Source organism: Acomys russatus, chromosome 27 (assembly GCF_903995435.1).
Source record: "Acomys russatus chromosome 27, mAcoRus1.1, whole genome shotgun sequence".
Taxonomy (NCBI): Eukaryota; Metazoa; Chordata; class Mammalia; order Rodentia; family Muridae; genus Acomys; species Acomys russatus.
Genome location: NC_067163.1, coordinates 18,258,610 through 18,277,776, shown reverse-complemented (window position 1 = coordinate 18,277,776; position 19,167 = coordinate 18,258,610). Strand labels below are relative to the sequence as shown.

The following is a 19,167-nucleotide window of genomic DNA, read 5'->3' as shown; positions in this document are numbered from 1 at the left end:
AAGCAAAGACTTTCATGGGACATGCCCCTTGGGGTAGTGTGCAGATATAAGTGAGTATATACCATTTGACACTTTCTGCCTCTGGGTTAACTCACTCATTATGATCATTTCTAGTTAGGCTTCCTCAAGACCCAGCTACCTCACTCCTTGGAATATACCCAGAAGAAGCTCCAGCACACAACAAGAACATTTGCTCAACCATATTCATAGCAGCCTTGTTCATAATAGCCAGAACATGGAAACAGCCTAAGTGTCCCTCAGTAGAAGAATGGATAAAGAAACTGTGGTACATTTACACTATGGAATACTACTCAGCTATTAAAAACAAGCAATTCCTGAAATTTGTGGACAAATTGATTGAACTAGAAATGATCAGTAACTTTTTGAGTAACTGTAAATCACTTTCCATGCCCCTCCCTTTTACCCCCGCACTAAAGCTCTGAACCATTTACATCATCCTTGCACCATCAGTTTTTCTTGATTTTACACAATAATTATTTTTGTGCCCTGATAGGAAATGGCATGATGTTTTGCAGAATGGAAATAAAATATTACGGATGGATTTTTTGAGAATTGGTGGGTGATTTGACAATTATGAGGTAAGGTTGGAGCAGATACAGGATTTTCTGGGCAAGGGGAGGGAATAAAGAATAACAGTAAGTGAAACCAGGGCACTTTTATAAGGAGATTTGGCAACACATAAAGTCAATAACATAACATTGTAATTACTGATCTGCAGTTAATTACAGATAGATAGGACATCTGACTAGTTAATAATATTGACTCAACTGATAGAGAAAAAAAACAGAACACGCATTAGATATAGGCAGCAAGCTGACTGGATGCCCTAGAAGAAATGAAATTGCTTTTCTTGATTTTTTAGGAAACAATGTGCTACAATGTGCACACATTAACTTCCTAAGCGAAGTGAGTATCTAGTCTAAGCCTCTCAAGTATCTAGATTGCAGGTGTGCACATAGTGACCAGTTCTCCAAACAGCATTACTTTTTTTAATGTGGAGAAGTCTCATGAGAATTGTAAGCATTCTTGGAAGATCCCTATGACAGGGATCCCACATTGGAAGTTTGGGACACTGAAATGCAAAAGTGCAGGTACCTTGTTGAACTTGAAAAGATTTAAAAGATAAAAATCTCTTTTCAAAAGCATGGGTGCTAACATAACACTCATGATTTGTGACGAATCAACTTGGCAGAAAAACAGAATTAGGATGGCCAAGTCTGCAAGCTTTTCAAATACTTTATTTCTGCCCAAAATGATTCCCTTTACAAAGTGTACCTGGAAAGGGTGACAGCAGCTCTGTCCTCTCTACTGCTTCATCTGCGACAGCTTCTCTTACTTCAGAGGAAGACTAAATAAGTTTTAAAAGCAGAGTATTTAAATGTTACAAATATACATCACAGAATACATATTTAATAATTCATGATAAAATAAAAAGCTTATTACCTTTAAAGACAGATCTTTCTCAACCAGTGCTAAAAAGCAAAGGAAAATACAAACATTTCTATGTCAATACAACAGCAGTCACATGTTCATAAACAGTTAGGATGGAATTAAATTCTCATTCTTAGCATTCCAATTATTTTTTTTATTTACTTTACATGCTGGTAGTAGCCCATCCCTCCCTACCTCCCAGTCCCACCCTCCTTCCCTCTCTCCTATTCCTCAGAAAAGGGGAGCCCCTCTACCCATCTACCTCAGGTCATCAAATCACATCAGGACTGAACATGTCCTCTTTGCCTGTGGCCTGGCAAGGCAATCCCACCAGAGGGAAGTAATCTAAAAGCTGGCAAGACAGTCCATGCCAGAGAGAGCCCCCTCTCCCCTCAATAGAGGACCCACATGAAGCCTGAACTACCCATTAGCTACATTTTGTAGGAGGCTAGGTCCAGTCCATGCAAGGCCCTTCATTGGTGCCTCAGTCTCAGCAAGCCCCTCTGGGCCCTGGTCAGTTGACTCCGTTGGTCTTCTTGTGAAGCTCCTTTCTCATCCAGGCCCTTTTCTCCTTCTCCCCACTTTAATACTACTCAGCTACTAAAAACTAGGAAATCATGAAATTTACAGGCAGATAGATGGAACTAGAAAAGACCATCCTGAGTGAGGTAACCCAGGCCCGGAAAAACACATATGCTATGTACTCACGTATAAGTGGATTTTAGCCATATAGTACAGGATAAACACACTGTAATGCACAGACCCAAAGAAGATAAGTAACAAGGAAGATCCAAGGGAAGATGCTTAAATCTCACTCGAAAGGAGAACTAGAATAGACAGATGTAGTGTTTGAAGAGAGGGAACAAGGTAGGAGAGGAAAAACAGAGAGATATGAGGGTGGAGATCAGACCTGGGGAGAGTAGGGGTGGGAGGACAGAAGGTCTGCAGAGAAAAGAGAAACCGTGGGAGGGCGCATCTCTGTGACAAGCTGGAGACCTGAGTCAGGGTAGGCTCTCTGGAGGGATATGAGAGTGACTCTAGCAGAGATTCCCAGTAGCAGAGGTCATAGAGACTAAAGAGGACACCCTCTAACTAGACAAGTCTCCTAGTAGAGGGAGGGGAACACCAACCCACGCACAAAAAAAAAAAAAAAAAAAAAAAAAAAAAAAACCCTTTGACTCAAAATTAACCCTGCCTACAAGATATGTAGGGATAAAGATAGAGCAGAGGCTGAGGGACTGTCCAACCAATGCCTGGCCCAATCCAGAACACACTCCATGGGACAGAACCAACCCGACACTATTACTGATACTCAGCTATGCTCGCAGACAGGAGCCTAGCAGTTGTTTCTAAGAGTCCCCACTCAGCAGTGCCTCGAAACAGATGCTGAGGTGCATAGCCAAATACTGGGTGAAGCACAGGGAGTCTAGCTTTCCAGTTACTACTCTACGGTTTGAATATTAGGAGATTTGTACAGGTCTTGACAGCAACATAACTGAAAAACGTACTCATGACATTGAAGAGATGGCTCAGCGGTTAAAAGCACTTCCTAGTCTTCCAGAGGACCCAAGCACAGGTCCCATCACCCACATTAGGTGATCCAATGCCATCTTCTGACTCTTGCTGGCACCCTCATACACATGGCAGACATTCACATAGATACACAGACATGAGCAGAAATTTAAAAATAAAATCTGTGCAAAATTAATTTTTAAAAAATACCAATTTTGGTATGACACACACGAAACTGTAGTGTTTATCATTTCCCAGATTAGAATTGTGCGGCAGGGTTTGTTACCGTTTGAAGGAAAGGTAGTGTACATTAAATAAGACACTTTCAGAAAGGCAAATATCACACATTTTATCTCCTGTATAGCATCTAGACTTACATATGTATAAATGACATGAGAGTAGAGATGTCCTTATTCTCAGACAAGAGCCCAGGAGAACGGGATAGGGCAGGATGAGAGATTTTTGATGAGGAACAAATATGAACAAAATAAAGATATAATCTGAAAGTGTTGTGATTAAATAAATTATTGAATCTCTAGAATTAAAAATAATTTTAGTGACTGGGCGTGGTGGCGCACGCCCTTAATCCCAGCACTCGGGAGACAGAAGCAGGAGGATCTCTGCGAGTTCGAGGTCAGCCTGGTCTACAAAATGAGTCTAGAGCAGCCAGGGCTACACAGAAAAAATAAATAAATAAATAAATAAATAAATAGATAATTTTAGGAACTAAAGAGATGGCTCCATGGTTAAGAGTAGTAACTGCACATCTGTTACATAGGTGCAGATGTGCAGTGTGGTCAACATGTGAGTTCTCTAACAATGGTCCCCCTTGGAGACCTCCCCTTCTCTGAGAGGAAGGATGGGGGAACAGGGAGTAGGGAGAGGAAGCAGAGGGTGGGACTGGGAGGAAGGAGGGAGAGGGCTGGGATCAGACAGTCAAGTGACAAAATAACTAAACAGATGAGAGAGAAAGGGGGGAGGGAGAGGGAGAGGGAAATGAGAATTTTTTTAAAAAACAAATAAATAAATAATTTTAAAAAGCACTGGTTGGTCTTGCAGGGGACCTGAGTTCAGTTCCCAGCATCCACATGGTATCTTACAACCATGTATGACTCCAACTGCTAGGAATTCAACGCCCTATTCTTAACTCCACTGGTACTTTCACTCACACAGATATGTACATACACATAAATAAGTAATATAATAAATCCTTTCAAATAAATATAAGCAAAATAAAAACGATTTTAAGTTTTGAATAGCATAGTCTTCTTTATTCAATTATTGATTGTTATTTATAACTGTTATCCATTCAACATACATCTTCAGTGTCTAGTAATTATTGGAGAGGTGAATAAGTGACTGCAGTGTACTAAATTTTAGCATTCCTTCAACCCACCACTTTTCGCAGAAGCAGCAATGACCTCATCTTTGGATTTTTGGGGTGTTTTGTTTTGTTTTGTTATCTTTGGTTTGAATGCACATATATGAAGTCATCTGAACTATGTTCCCTGATTAACTCATAATTTCCCAGAATAATTCTCATTCTTTCTGCCTAAAGATGCTCTTTACTTTTCGCCCCACCCCCACCCCTTTGCTTGTTTTGAGCTGGGGTTTCCTGTATCCAAGGCTGGCCTTGACCTCCCCTTGTAGCACATAATGACCTTGAACTTCTGATTCCCCTGCCTTCATCTTTGTTCTCAGAGAGGCCCCACCTCATTTATGAGATGCTGGGGACACAGGCCTCCTGCACACCAGGCAAGACCTCTGCTGGCTGAGCTTCATCCCCAAGGCCTCCCTCTCCATAACAAAAGTAATTTCTGATCTTCATACTTCCTACTGTTCACTATGCTTACCACAAACTTCCTATTTAACAAAATCGTTTGGGGATTGCGATTTCTGCCTTTTCCTGTCTTTGTTTCTCTTATGCTGCCTATAAACATGACTTGAAACAAAAGTAAATGCATTCTTTGTCTTAATTTTATTGCATCACTGTGATATGATACTGCCACTAAGCAGATGGCTGATGCATGGTAACTGAGAACTTACTGCAAATGCAGAGTCTCTGAAGGGGACACCTTGAACCACCTTGCCTAAGCTGAACAGCGTCTCCGTGTTTATACAAAGTATGAGAACCACTGGCTTCTAGGAAGCCATCTTCCACTGTCCTTTAGTTTAGCCTGTATCTTTTTTTTTTTTTTTTAAGATTTATTTATTATTGTGTATACAATGTTCTGCCTGCATGCACACCCATAGGCCAGAAGAGGGCATCACATCACATTACAGATGTTTGTGAACCACCATGTGGTTGCTGGGAATTGAACTCAGGACCTTTGGAAGAGCACGTAGTGCTCTTACCCACTGAGCCATCTCTCCATCCCTAGCTTTTATCTTTTAATCCAGCCTGTAGTTCCTCCCAGTCATGCCTGCCAATGGTTTGCTGAACTTCCTGTAACTGGGTCCTCGCTTCCCTTCCTTCCATGTCTAGCTTTGTCCTATGTAATATACGGTCTAGTAAAGCAGCAACATTTCACACGACACTGTATTCCATATACGTGACTGCTCACATAGTTTTATATTCACCCGTGTATTATCAGACTTACCTTCTAATGGTCAGATACCCGATCATTGATGTCTTTCCAACAGTGAGGAAAAAGACACAGAGTGGGGGGGAGTCTTTCTACTCCTTCTGTTACTAGAAAACCCACTTTAAAGATTTTTCTCACGTTTCTGCTGCCCTGTCCTTTTCCCCTAAAGAACTGCTTTCTTTTCCTCCTGTCCAATTACACATGTGATCCTTTTTCCTTCATTTACTCCCTGTCTTCCTGCCTCTCTATCCTTCACGCCCTGTACTCATTCCCCCTCCTTAGGTACCTGTGGCTCATGATTATAAGCATATCTTCAAATGATCATCCTAACTTAGTGCCTTTAAAGTGACTTCCTCAGTTTAACATGCTTCAGAAAGGTGAGATGACTCACAACTCATCGGCCCTTCACGTCTCTCTTTCATTACTGTCCACTAAAAGGAAATTACGTTTGGTTATTAGATTACCAATGTTCATTCTACAAAACAACACTTTTACCAAGTAGAGGGCATACCTTCCACTGTTTCTTTTCCTCTGCTTTCAAATGTTTTGTCTGCAGCCACCAATGAATGGCCAGCGTAGGTAGGAGACACACTCTCCGAGATATTCTGTTAAAAGTAACATAAAACTAGTTGTATAAAATTTCTTTTAAACGCTTTAAGATATATGGAGGGTTTTTTTTTAAGCAATGTGTTTAAAGCCTCAGAGCTTCGGTGCCAGACCTTACGCATGCCTCTTTCAAGCAAGCCTATCCCTGTGGCTTTATGTGGCAAATTTTATATGGCTACTAACTCTGGGAACTTGACTTGAAAATTCACAAGGAAATTGTTCATAGGCATGGTGTTTACTCATGTGCATATTTTCAAAGAGGAGCTACCATTATGCCACCTAACTCTTAGATTCCACATCAAAAGGAAAAGGGCATTTTTTAAGTATGCGTTAAGTAAAAAGAGTCTTATAAAATGGTTGGTATATTAAAGCAGTAGACATTTCAACATTTCACATGGCTGAAATTATTTCAGTGTTAGGCCTGTGAGATGGCTCAGCAAGCAAAGGCATTTGTTAAGAAGGCTAACACCTGAGTCTGAGCCAGAACACCCACACACAGTGGAAAGAAATGACTGACTCCTCAAAGTTGACCTCTGACCTCTGACTTCCACATGCTCATTGTATTACATGCACATCTGCACACATGCACATCTGCACACATGCACATCTGCACACATGCACATTTGCACACATGCACATCTGCACACATGCACATCTGCACACATGCACATCTGCACACATGCACACACACACACACACACACACACACACACACACACACCACAAACAGTAATAAATAAATGAAATGAGAAGATATTTGGCTTGGTAATCTACTTCTTTGTGTAGTAGTTTGTACATAAACAGAGGATTTTAGAAACTGGGTCATGTGGCAGAGGCTTCCTAAGCCATTTTGTTAGTATAAACCTCCGACCATGGCTTAGAAGTGTTTGCTGTTTGTTTTTCTATTGTAAAACAATAGCGCAACCCCTCATCTGCAACAGACAATGTAGACATAGCACATGATGGATTCTTAATAACAAAGACATGTTGAAGGTCAAGATATTTAAAAATTCAGACTATCTGAAGACCCATCCTGGCAAAGTGTGTGAGTCTCACAAGCAGCAATGCCCTCCACCTGCCCTCTGACCCCAGCCACCATCACCTGAAGACCCAATACTTCATCTGAAGGTACCCTAGGCCTGAAGAGGCTTAAAGAATATTTACAACCAATCCTCAAATAATTCAAAAAATAGAGAAAAAAGATATTTCTAAACTCCTCTTATGAATCCAGATAAAGAAAAAAAAATTTAAAGTAAAATTACAAACAATATCCCCAATGAACATGATACAAAAATGTTCAACAAAATATTTGTAAACACAATATAGACATATTTCAAAAAATATTATCCACCATGACCAAGTTGGCTTTATTCCTGAAATGCAGTGATAGTTCAACATACATAAATCAATAAGTGAAATAAGGCACATAAATAGACTTAAAGAAAAAAATCCCAAGGTCATCTCAGTAGATACAGGAAAATCCTTTGGTAAAATAGAACACACCCTCATCATAGTAAATGTAGAGCTATAGAGAACAAACCCTAACATAATAAAAGCTATATATAAGAAACCCACAGTCCCCAGCGCTCTAAACGGAGAAAAGCTTAAAGCAATCCCACTGACATCAGAGACAAGACAGACCGCTAACTTAACTCTTTTTCAATACTGTGTTCAAAGCACTAGCTGGAGCAAATAAGGCAAGAGAAGGAGATTAAAGGAATACAAATAGGTAAGTAAGTCAAACTGTGTCTAGTTGCAGGTAACACAATGTTATTCATTTAGAGATTCCAAAATTTCTATCAGAAATGATAAACAAATTCAGCAATGTGGCAAATCATGAATCAACTTGCATGGATTAATTGCTTTTCAACAACAACAAACATACAGAGAAATAAATAATGGACACTTTCACACTAGCCTCAAAAAAAACCTAAAATATCCAGGAAATAAAATGAGCCAAGAAAGCATAGGACCCCTTTCAATGACAACTTTAAGTCTGTCTCATCTGGACTGGCAGCTTCAAGATCCAAAGACCAACTAATAAAACCCCAATGCCAGACATGAGAAGCCCTCTTGTGAGTTGTTGGCCCGGACTTTCCAAAAGACTCCCAAAGCATATAGCCTAATTCTATTGCCCTTGCACACCCCAACACGTAGGAAACCTAAAAACACCATCCATTTCAAAAGCAGGGACCAGACCTGGAACTGAAATGAAAGCCCCCTCTCTGAAGACTAGCTTTCAAGGTACCAGAAGGGGCCATGCAAGTTTCCAAAGGAGGGAGACAACCAAGAGTCCTACCCAGCTAAGATACTGATAGACCACATCAATGGTCAGCTTGGCATGATAACCCCAAGAGTACAGTAGTGGCACACATGACTTGATGGCAACAAACAGCTCTTTAATTGGATGTGAGACCCACTCAACAAGCAAAATGCCATGCCTGGTACTAAAAACCTAGCTCAGGGTAATGAAGGCATGGTCATTGGAGGAGACTTTACACTCATTAACATGCTAAACCAGCATCATCCCTAACAACAATTGCCCTGGCTAGTTTTATGTCAAACTGACACGGGCTAGAGTCATCAGGGGAGTAAACCTCAATTGAGGAAATGTCGCCATAAGATCAGGCTGTAGGCACGCTTGTAGGGCATGTTCTCATCTAGTGCTTGGTGGGAAAGGAGCAAGCCAATTGTGGGTGGGGCCTGGGTTCTAAAAGAAAGCAGGCTGAGCAAGACATGAGAAGCAAACCCGGAAGTAGCACCCTTCCGTAGACTCTACATCAGTTCCGGTCTCCAGATTCCTAACCTGTGTGAGTTCCTGTCCTCGCTGCTTTCAATGATGAACTAGTATATGGAACTGTGAGTGAGATAAATAAACTGTTTCCTCCCCAACGTGCTTTTGGTCCTGGTGTTTCCTCACAGCAATTAGTAACCCTAACTAAGACAGGCTGATTCCAGAATAGTGGAGTCTTGCTGGGACAGACCCGACCATGTTGTTTAGGGTAGGATTGTGGAAGGATTTTGGAACTTTGAGCTATAAAAACCATTGTGTGTTGAGGTGCTCCAAAGATAAGAACGTTGAGAACAGTGCAGATGGTGAAGATTTGGCTTGTGAAGTTTCAGAGGGGAGCAAAGGCTCTACCAGGCCTTTTGTGTGAAGAATCTGTGATATCTGATCAGCTGGGGCTGAGGAACAGGCTGTGACTAACAAGAGACCAGAACCACTAAAGTAAAACCTTTGTTGTGATGGGATATTAGATGCTGGTCAGCTGGAACTGAAGAAGAAACCAGCATCACTGAGGTGAGGTCTTCTTAGAAGTTTCCTCAGGGTCAACACATAGAAGCTGTGTTCCAGAAGTGGCCAAGGCTGTACCTCCTGCGGGCAGCTGAACTTGGTAGTGTAAGAATCACCTACATCATACTAATTTTGAAGGCATGAGAGGGCCATGGAGAGCAGTTGAGGCTTGGCACTCTGTGGTAGGGTTGGAATCCTTGAAGGGAGCCCAGGAGAGGCTGTTGGTGCAGCCCAGCTTAAGCAAGACATCCCACCAGTTTTGGAGATGCAAGTACCGTGAGATGATCGCCAAGAACAGCAGCGGTGGTGGAGTGGAGCAGGAAGGGTCTAGAAAACAAACTGTGCTGCACAAGGCAGAGTGGGAAACCCAGATGATTAGACATTGAGTTCTTTATGCTGTTAGAGTTTGGTTTTGCTTTGTTCAGATTGTGACTGTGGCCTGTGGGTTTTTTTGTTTGTTTGTTTGTTTGTTTTAAACTTTTTTTCTCTCTAGTATTTTTTTTTTCATTTTATTATTTTATTCATATTAAATCTCGATTGTTAGCCCTTCCCCTGTTTCCTCCCATTCTTTCCTCCCTCCCACTTCCCCCCTTCTCCCCTCCCCTATGTCTGTGATTGAGGGAGACCTCCTCCCCCTATATATGCTCTTAGAATATCGAGTCTCTTCTTGGTAACTTGCTATCCTTCCTCTGAGTGCAGCCAGGCCTCCCCATCCAGGGGACATGGTCAGAAAAGGGGCACCAGAGTTCGTGTGAGAGTGAGATCTCACTCTCCACTCAACGGTGGAGAATATCATGATCGTTGGCTAGGTCTTGGTAGGGGTTCGAAGTTTAATGCCTATATTCTCCTTGGCTGGTGCCTTAGTTTGAGGAGGACCCCAGGATCCAGATCTGCCCATCATAAAGTTCTTCTTATAGGTTTCCAGGACCCTGTGGGTCCTACTAATTCCTTATTCTTCCATGCTACTCTCGCCTAAAGTCTCAATAGGATGTCCTCTCCTCTGACTCACTTTCTTGGTAAGTAAAGTTTTTCATGGTACGTATCCCTTGGACTAGTGTTTTAATATAAGTGAGTATATACCGTTTGTCTCTTTTTGCTTCTGGGTGAACTCACTCATTATGATAATTTCTAGATCAATCCATTTGTCTGTGGCCTGTTTCTTCCCTCTTAAAGAAAGCATTTTTCCTTAATTTTGATTTTTCCAAGAGCTGAAAGACTTTTTCACTTTTTAAAGAAATTTTGCATTTTTTAAAAAAAAGCTTGAATATTTTAAAGAGACTTAACTTTTAATGTGTTTGAATTTGTAAAGACTGTGAGACTTTTATTATTTATGTTTTATATTGTGATATTAATACTGATGTGTGATCTTGGGGACAAATGAGAAAGGACAGGTTCTAATTGAAAAATGATGTGTTTGTATATTAGGTTGACAAGGGGTCAGCTGTACTGGCTAGTTTTATGTCAGCTTGACATAAGCTAGAGTCATCAGAGGAGAGAACCTCAGTTGAGAAAATGTCTCCAGTAGATTGGGGTGTGGGCAGGCTTGCAGGGCATTCTCTTAAATAGTGGTTGATGTGGAAAGGCCCATTGTGAGTGGGGCCATCCCCAGCCTGGTGGTCCTGGCTTCTGTAAGAAAACAGGCTGAGAAAACCATGGGAATCAAGGCAGCAAGCAGCACCGCTCCATGACCTCTGTATCAACTCCTGCCTCAAGGCTCCTGCCCTGAGTGTGTTCCTGTCCTCATTGCTTTCAAAGGTGAATTGCTATATGGAACAATGAGAGAAACAAACCCTTTTAAACAGATGCTGAGACTCACAGCCAAACATTGGGCGATGTATAAGGGAGTCCTATGGAAAAGTGGGGGTAGGGCAGGAAAAATAACCTGGAGGTGACAGGAGCTCCACAGACCAACAGAGCCCAGTTAACCAGGGCCCAGAAAGCTATTGTACAATGAGACAACGTCACCAGGAAGCTAGTCAGAAATGTTGCACAAAGGAAATACGGGATATCCCAAAGGTGTCCCAGACCAAGTGCTCAGAGGCCTTGGAACTGATAATCCAGTCTCTTCAGAAAAGTCAGGTTTCCAGGAACTGAAACCTTAACTCCTTCATGGCCCTGACCCCAGTGCCAGATCCAACATTGTCCAGTCTGCTCATGGGCAAGGACGCAGAATCCATTCGTCCCCTTCAGCTCAAAACATCACAGAGAATCTCTTGAAATGTCTTAAATGCTTTAAAGCTATACAAGAGTCAAACAAAAAATTGACAAGATGGCAAGGTTTGGAGGGAGAAAAGGGAAGAAGGAAATCTCAAAATACACAGACTCTTTAAATTTAATAAAAGTTAAATATGAAATTAAACTTTTGTGATGTAGTTATTAGTAGTTTCTACTTCCAGAGCTGGATTTTGTTTGAAGCAAAACATGCTTTGCTCACATGAGCACTCCTTGTAGAATGACTTAGGAAAAACTCAATAGCTCCTTTAACACAGATTTTGAGAGGCAGATTTTGAAATTCTAGGTTCCCACATTTCTACTACTGTCTTAGTTTAAATACAGAAGCAATGATTAAAAATAGAGAAAACCCTCTCTTAAAAGCCTACCAGATACTGAAATTCAAAGTGTCCTGAAAAAAACAAAGCAAAAACCAAAAAGACAGAAAATTTTAAGGATAAATTTAGAATGTAATGAAGAAAGTATCCTAGAAAATAAACTGTTGGATGCCCTGTGCTGTTGAAGCTAAAAGCACCATGGAAATTAGATACTATAATAAAAATAGAGTACATTAAAGATTGATTTGGCATTATAAAAGCCATGTTAATATAACTTAAAGGTCACAGTAAATTTCATCTATCCAAGTAATTATTGACCAAATGTCAAACTTATTGGAAGCCTGATACAATATCTCTTGGGCTCTGTATTTTTACACCATTACTCAAAGTAGTTGCCGGTTATTTTTATTGTTTACCAAACTGACAATTGTTTTCAGCTAACCACAGTCTTATTTCTGCTGGCTAAGTTCCCCAGCACTGAGGTGGCATCCAGACCACTAGTAAACCTTAAGAGTAAAGCAAAAACAAACTCAGGGCAAGGCAGCTAACTTCACAGAGGAGCGCTTTACCTGGGAGTCACAGTTGTGCTTGTCTTCCTTCATCGTAGGCAAGGGAGTCTCAGGCCGAGGACTCCTGCACTCAGGCCTAGGCCTACAGAGCAAAATAGGCAGTAAAGATGGGTGAGCAAAATTCTGGAAAATCTTGTACAAATGCTGCTCATATATGCAATGATGGTTCTTGCTTGGTGTAAATACAGTTTGACTTCTTACTATACAAAAGCTTTCATTCATCTTGCCTTCTCTCTCCCAACTTAGGAATTAACCAATCAAGACTGACTTTATGCTCCAATTAAAATAGTAGAAGCCTAAGAAAAAGAAGTCTTCACAAATTGCCTTTAATGAATGTACCTTATATCACTTGTGCTAGAATAGATGAAATGAACTTGATAGCCTTAAATAGGAGAGAAGAGGCACCATCCTCTCTCCATGTCTTTCCTTTGTTAGAACAAAACTGAGACTGAGATGTCTATAAGGTCTCTAAGTCATGGTTTTTCAGCTTGAAAATCAACTATTTAAGAGAATCCATTTATCCTCTTCAACTCAAAACATCAAAGAGAGACTCTTAAAATACTTTATATGTTTTAAAGCTGTATAAGAGTCAGTCAAAAAATTAACTGTATGTGTCGTTATTGGAATAAAAAATATTAGATACTTTAAAATTTTAATCCAAATTATTTTCCTATCCTCTTGCATTTTTCAGGTTCATATTAACAATAAAAAACTTAAAAGCTTTCTAAAGTGCCCAGATACTCAAGGGGAAAGACATCTCTATCACCAGCATCTCCTATTAGTTGGGCCTGATCCTTCAAGTCCTCTAGAACTATTTCCTTCCAGTGACCTCCACTTCCACTTCTTCAGGGCTCAACAATGATCTACAAAATTAAGATCTCCAACCAACCCAGGAAAATCATATGTAAAGATGTCTCCAAAGCACCAAGCTAAATTGAGCTTCAACTATCCACACAGAGCCATTTTTCTAACTACCCAACAGAGCCTCCATGACCTCAGTGCCAGGGCATCCTAAAACTTCCCAGGCCATCATGCAGGCAGAAAGGATGTCAATCTGTTCAGCCAAGCTGATGGAAATACCTGACTCAGCCACAGGTACACTTTGTTCCTCGACTTTTAATGCTCTGGTGTTTGATGGGCTCTAGGGCATCTTTGTAAACCAAGATGATGTAAATAGCACCATATTCCTAGCTACAACAGAGACCCATCTCCAATGCCTAAAATTATCTTAGTTATTTTCAACAGAAATGTCGGTGTTTTCTGATTCCTACAATGAAACAAACACGCAGCATCTTTATCAAGACTGTCTGTCATGAATAGGAATTTTTATGTGCCTGTATATAAACTTAAAATACCATACATCCTTCATCCCTATCTTTTTATTATCAAATTTACCCAAAAGGCAGGCTTTTCTCTAAAACCTGTACCCCACTGAACCCAGTGTCCTTTCCTCTATCTGTGTCATCTGTTTGTAACACCATTCTTGTCCTCCACAATCTTAATTCTGTTCTTAGCCTGTGCCAGTGAGATTTCTGGGCTCACTTCCCAGTTATTTTATTAAAACATCCATCTATTGAATCAAACATAAAGTGGCAATTGACAATTAGCCTTATTATTAGGGCCCATGAGTCTAATGTCATCTGCGTCGTTTGTTTTTTACACCCAAGAAGTCACATTAACATCTTTTGAGCTTTAAGTTATCCTTCTGAGTGAAGTACAAGCCTATATGTTGACTAGTTCTTTGACTCCCTAAAATAATAAAGTGTCGTGCTATTTAGTCTTCTCTGCAGAAAACGGATTATTTAGCTGACAGAAATTTTAAAAACAAGACAAACAAGAAAATAGAAAAGTTGGTTTACAGAGAAAGGTTATCATCATACACACTCACACACACTCACACACACACACTCACACACACACACTCACACTCACACACCACACACACGCACCACACACACACACACACACACACACACCAAAACACACACTCACAACACTCACACACACACCAAACCACACACACCACCCACACACACACTCACACACACACTCACACACATCCCCACACACAACAACACACACACACACTCACAACAACCACTCACACACACACACACCACACACACACCACACACACACACTCACACCACACACTCACAACAACACTCACACACACACTCACACACACACACACACATACACACTCACACACACACACATTCACACACACACTCACACACACACACTCACAAAGACCAAGAGTATATTTTTTAAAAAGTATGTATAGAAGCTTAAAGGATAAACAAAAGTGAAAAATTAGTAAGCAGAGAAATTAATTTCCAAATATCTTCTTAAAATGTATTAAATATAATACAGATCATATGCTCTGCATACACATATTCTTCATTTTCAGAAAAGAAAGTCCTCTCCTGGACTTGTTCCTATGGCTCTCAGTCCACGTGAGTAAGGTGTGCCAGACAACTGTTAGTACTCAAGACAAGGTACTGGCTAGTGTTGCAGTTATCAAATGTTTTCTGATAAGTTTTTGTGGTGTGGCTGCAATTCTTAAAAACAAAAATCCTAAAGGAGTTCAAATATAAGTTGGCTTCTGCACTTGATCTGACCCAGACCTTATCTAGCACTTTGGGCTACACAGGTCCTTGCCAACCTGTGTACAAGCAAATGCATGAATGGGGGAGCCAAGCAAAATGGCAGTCAAATCATGAATGTGGGACTCTCAGTTACAGCTGCCTATTTAGTGAAAAATAAACAGTTATGATAGCATACACTTTGAATGTCCATTATGAGAATTATAACAAACAGCAGTATTTTACATATAAAATGTCGTGCCTCCCACAGTAGAATGCTGAACAGATATTTGTGTCTTATCTGTCCATTCAATATTTAGATAATATACAGCTTTTATCAACATGTAAAACTTACCTGGCTAATGAGGAGTCATTTCCAGAACATGTTTGTTCTACTAAAGAAAAATATAAATTCATTTTAAACAAATAAAAGTATCAAATTAAGACATGTGACTTGGAAGCTTTGCTACAAAGCATTTACTTGGAAACACCATGGGAATCTTCTCCAGTAGATATGAATTAAACTGCCGATGGAGCAAGCAATGCATTATAACCCTTGCTTGTGTTTATGGGACACAAGGAAAAAGAAAAAACTTGGAAACTTAGGAAAAGTAAAATATTGTATACAATGACCATAGTTCAAATGGACTAGTATGAGACTAACTTGGGATAGTATCATCATATCAGAAACTAATAGTGTCAATCAAACTAACTGATACAGCTGACTAACATCATAAGGAGCATTGATTAGTCTATGGTCACACCACCCTGAACACTCCCTTTCTCATCTAATAAGAGAACATGTTTATCTTGTTATAACAGAAGAGATGTGTGCAAGCAATCAGTTAATTTTTCAACTTCGGATGAGTACACTATCCCAGTAACACTTATCTGCAGACACTGCACACTGCAGAGGAAGGATTCAAAACATGAAAGCAGTCCAGGAACAAGGGCCTTGCAAAGACTCTCCAGATGATAACAAAGAGCTCAAGAGTCACCAATGTGATGCTTGTTTCAGCTAACCCTTTTAAAGGACAAAATCAGTATGCTGTCACAGTAAAAGCTATTTGCTTGTTCTTATCTGTGGAACAAAGTTCAAATTCATCTAACACTCTTCCTCCAGTGGAAAAATAACTAGATCACTTCCTTGAGAATTTATCCATTCTGAATCGTACCTAGTGTGGAAATGGGATAGCTATATGCCGCCTGGGAGGAGATAAGTCTTTTTAAAAGTACAGCTTCATGAGATTGCTAAGAGTCTGTTTGAACTGAATAGAACACGATTGTCCAATAACTGCTACTAGCACAAGAATGATGTCATTTCTCAACCTATAGCCACTCACCTATGAACTGCTCTCAGCATCCAGCGAAGGACACCAGAAACTACCACCTAATGCCAAAAACAGCAAGATGACTAAAGGCCAGTGTAAAAATACAACCAACAAAAGCCAGAATAATGCAGCATCTGCAGAATCAAGTTATCCCAAAGCAATCAGCCCTGGAAACTCAAACACAACTGAAGCACAAAAGAATGACCTCAAATCTTTCATAATGGAGATGATAGAAATGAATGGTAGAAATGAATAAAATCCATAAACAAATACAGGAAAATATAGCCAAACAGATTGAGGACCTTAGAAAAGCCATGGCAGAGGCATATAAAAAGGAAATGAAGAAATTCAGGAAAATGCAAACACCTCAAGATCTGAAGATAAAAATTGAAACATGATAAAAGCATAGAGAGAAGAAAGCTGGGAATGAGAGAACTTAGAGAAGAAAACAGGAAATGCAGAAGTAAGCATCATCAACAAATTCAAAATATAGAGGAAATAATCTCAGGTGTAGAAGATACAATGAAAGAATTTGATGCAACCATCAAAGAAAATGTTAAATCTGAAATTTTCCTGACACAAAACATCCAAGAAATCAAAGGCACCATAAAAAGATGAAACCTGGGGATAATAGGAATTGAGAAAAGGGAAAACGCCTAGTTCCAAGGCCTAGAAAATATTTTCAACAAGATCACAGAAGAAAATTTTCCCAATTTAAAGAAAGAGATGCATATAAACATACAAGAAGACTATAGAACACCAAATAGAGTAGACTAGAAAAGAAAATCCTCCCACCACATAATAATCAAAACAAAAAATATAAGAACAAAGAAAAAATTAAAAGCAGCAAGGGAAAATGCCAAGTAACATATAATGGCAAACCTATCAGAATGACACTCGACTTTTTAGCAGAGACCATAAAATCCAGAAGGGCCTGGTGCAGAGCTCTTGCAATCCCTAAGAGAATACAGATGCCAGGCCAGACTACTATACCCAGAAAAACTTTCAATAACCATAGATGGAGAAAACAAGATATTCTATGACAAAAACAAACCCAAGCAGCACCTATCCACAAATCCAGACACACAGAAGCTACTAGAAGGAAAACCTCAACCCAAAGTGGTGAACTACAACCAGAATAACACAGGAAATAGATAAGTTCATTTCTGCAAAACAAACACCAGACACATACACAAACATATTACCACAACCAACCTCATATTCAAAGGACCTAAAAGCACTGGTCACAAATCTCTCTCAATACCAGTGGTCTCAATTCTCCAATATAAAGACACAGACTAACTGAATGGATGCATAAACAAGACGTAACATTCTGCTGCATTAAAGAAACATATCTCTGGCACAAAGATAGACATTATCTCAGGGGAAAAGAATATAAAAATATCTTCCAAGCAAACAGACCCAAGAAGCAAGCTAGTGTCACCATTCTAATATCTAATAAAATAGACTTTCAACCAAAATTAATCAAAAGAGATGAGAAAGGACACTTCATACTCATCAAAGGAAAATTCAGCCATGATGACATCACAACTCTGAACATCTATGCCCCAAATACAAGGGCACCCACAATTGTAAAAGAAACACTAATTAAGCTTAAACCACATATCAATCCCCACACATTAATAGTTGGAGACTTCAACACCCCACTCTCACCAAAGGATAGGTCAAGGAAACAAAAGCTAAACTGGGAAGTATGACACTTGCTGATGTCATGAATCAAATGGACCTAACAGATATCTACAGAACTTTTTACCCAAACACAAAAGATTATAGTTCGTCTCAGCAACTCACAGAACCTTCTCCAAAATTGACCATATAGTAGGTCACAAAACAAGTCTCAACAAATACAAGATGATTGAAATACTATCTTGTATCCTATCAAACCACCATGGACTAAAGCTGGACTTCAACAACAACAGGAATAACAAAAAGCCTTCACACATATGAAAACTGAATAACTCTCTATTCAATAACAACTGGGTCAGGGAAAAATAAAGAAATTAGAGACTTCATAAAATTCAATGAAAATAAAGGTACAACATTCCCAAATATATGGGACCCAATGAAAGTAGTGCTAAGAGGAAAGTTCATAGCACTAAGTGCCTGTATAAAGAGGTTAGAAACATCTTATATAGGCAACTTAATGATATATTTGGAAGCCCTAGGTAAACAAAGAGGCAGAAACACCCAAGCGGAGTAGATGGCTGGAAATAATCAAACTCATGGCTGAAATCAATAAATTAGAAACAAAGAGAACAATTTAAAGAATCAACAAAACCAAGAGCTGGCTCTTTGAGAAAATCAACAAGATAGACAAACCATTAGTCAAACTAATTAAAAGGTAGGAAGACACCATGCAAATCAACAAAATCAGAAATGAGAGACAACACCAGACACTGAAGAAATCCAAAGAATGATTAGGTCTTACTTCAAAAGCTATACTTCACAACATTTGAAATTCTAAAGGAAATGGACAATTTTCTTGATAGATTCCACTTACCAAAGTTGAATCAAGATCAGGTAAACAAGTTAAATAGTCCTATTTCTCCTACAGAAATAGAAGCAGTCATCAAAAGTCTCTGAACAAAAAAAAGCCCCAGGGCCAGATGGTTTCAGCACAGAATTCTACCAGATCTTCAAAGAAGAGCTAATACTGATA

General features: G+C 39.7%; 1 protein-coding gene across 1 annotated transcript in view; it reads right to left on the bottom strand.

The window, feature by feature from the left end:
* The window catches only part of LOC127209829 (ankyrin repeat domain-containing protein 36C-like), a 162,712-nt gene that overhangs the window by 129,455 nt on the left and 14,090 nt on the right, over window positions 1-19,167 (bottom strand). Inside the window, exons 7-11 of the mRNA XM_051169471.1 lie at window positions 15,512-15,551; window positions 12,569-12,650; window positions 6,061-6,154; window positions 1,465-1,493; window positions 1,297-1,369 (exon numbers count right to left, since the gene is read on the bottom strand). Of these exons, the coding sequence (XP_051025428.1) occupies window positions 1,297-1,369; window positions 1,465-1,493; window positions 6,061-6,154; window positions 12,569-12,650; window positions 15,512-15,551 (318 nt within the window). The remainder of the gene's footprint in view (window positions 1-1,296; window positions 1,370-1,464; window positions 1,494-6,060; window positions 6,155-12,568; window positions 12,651-15,511; window positions 15,552-19,167) is intronic.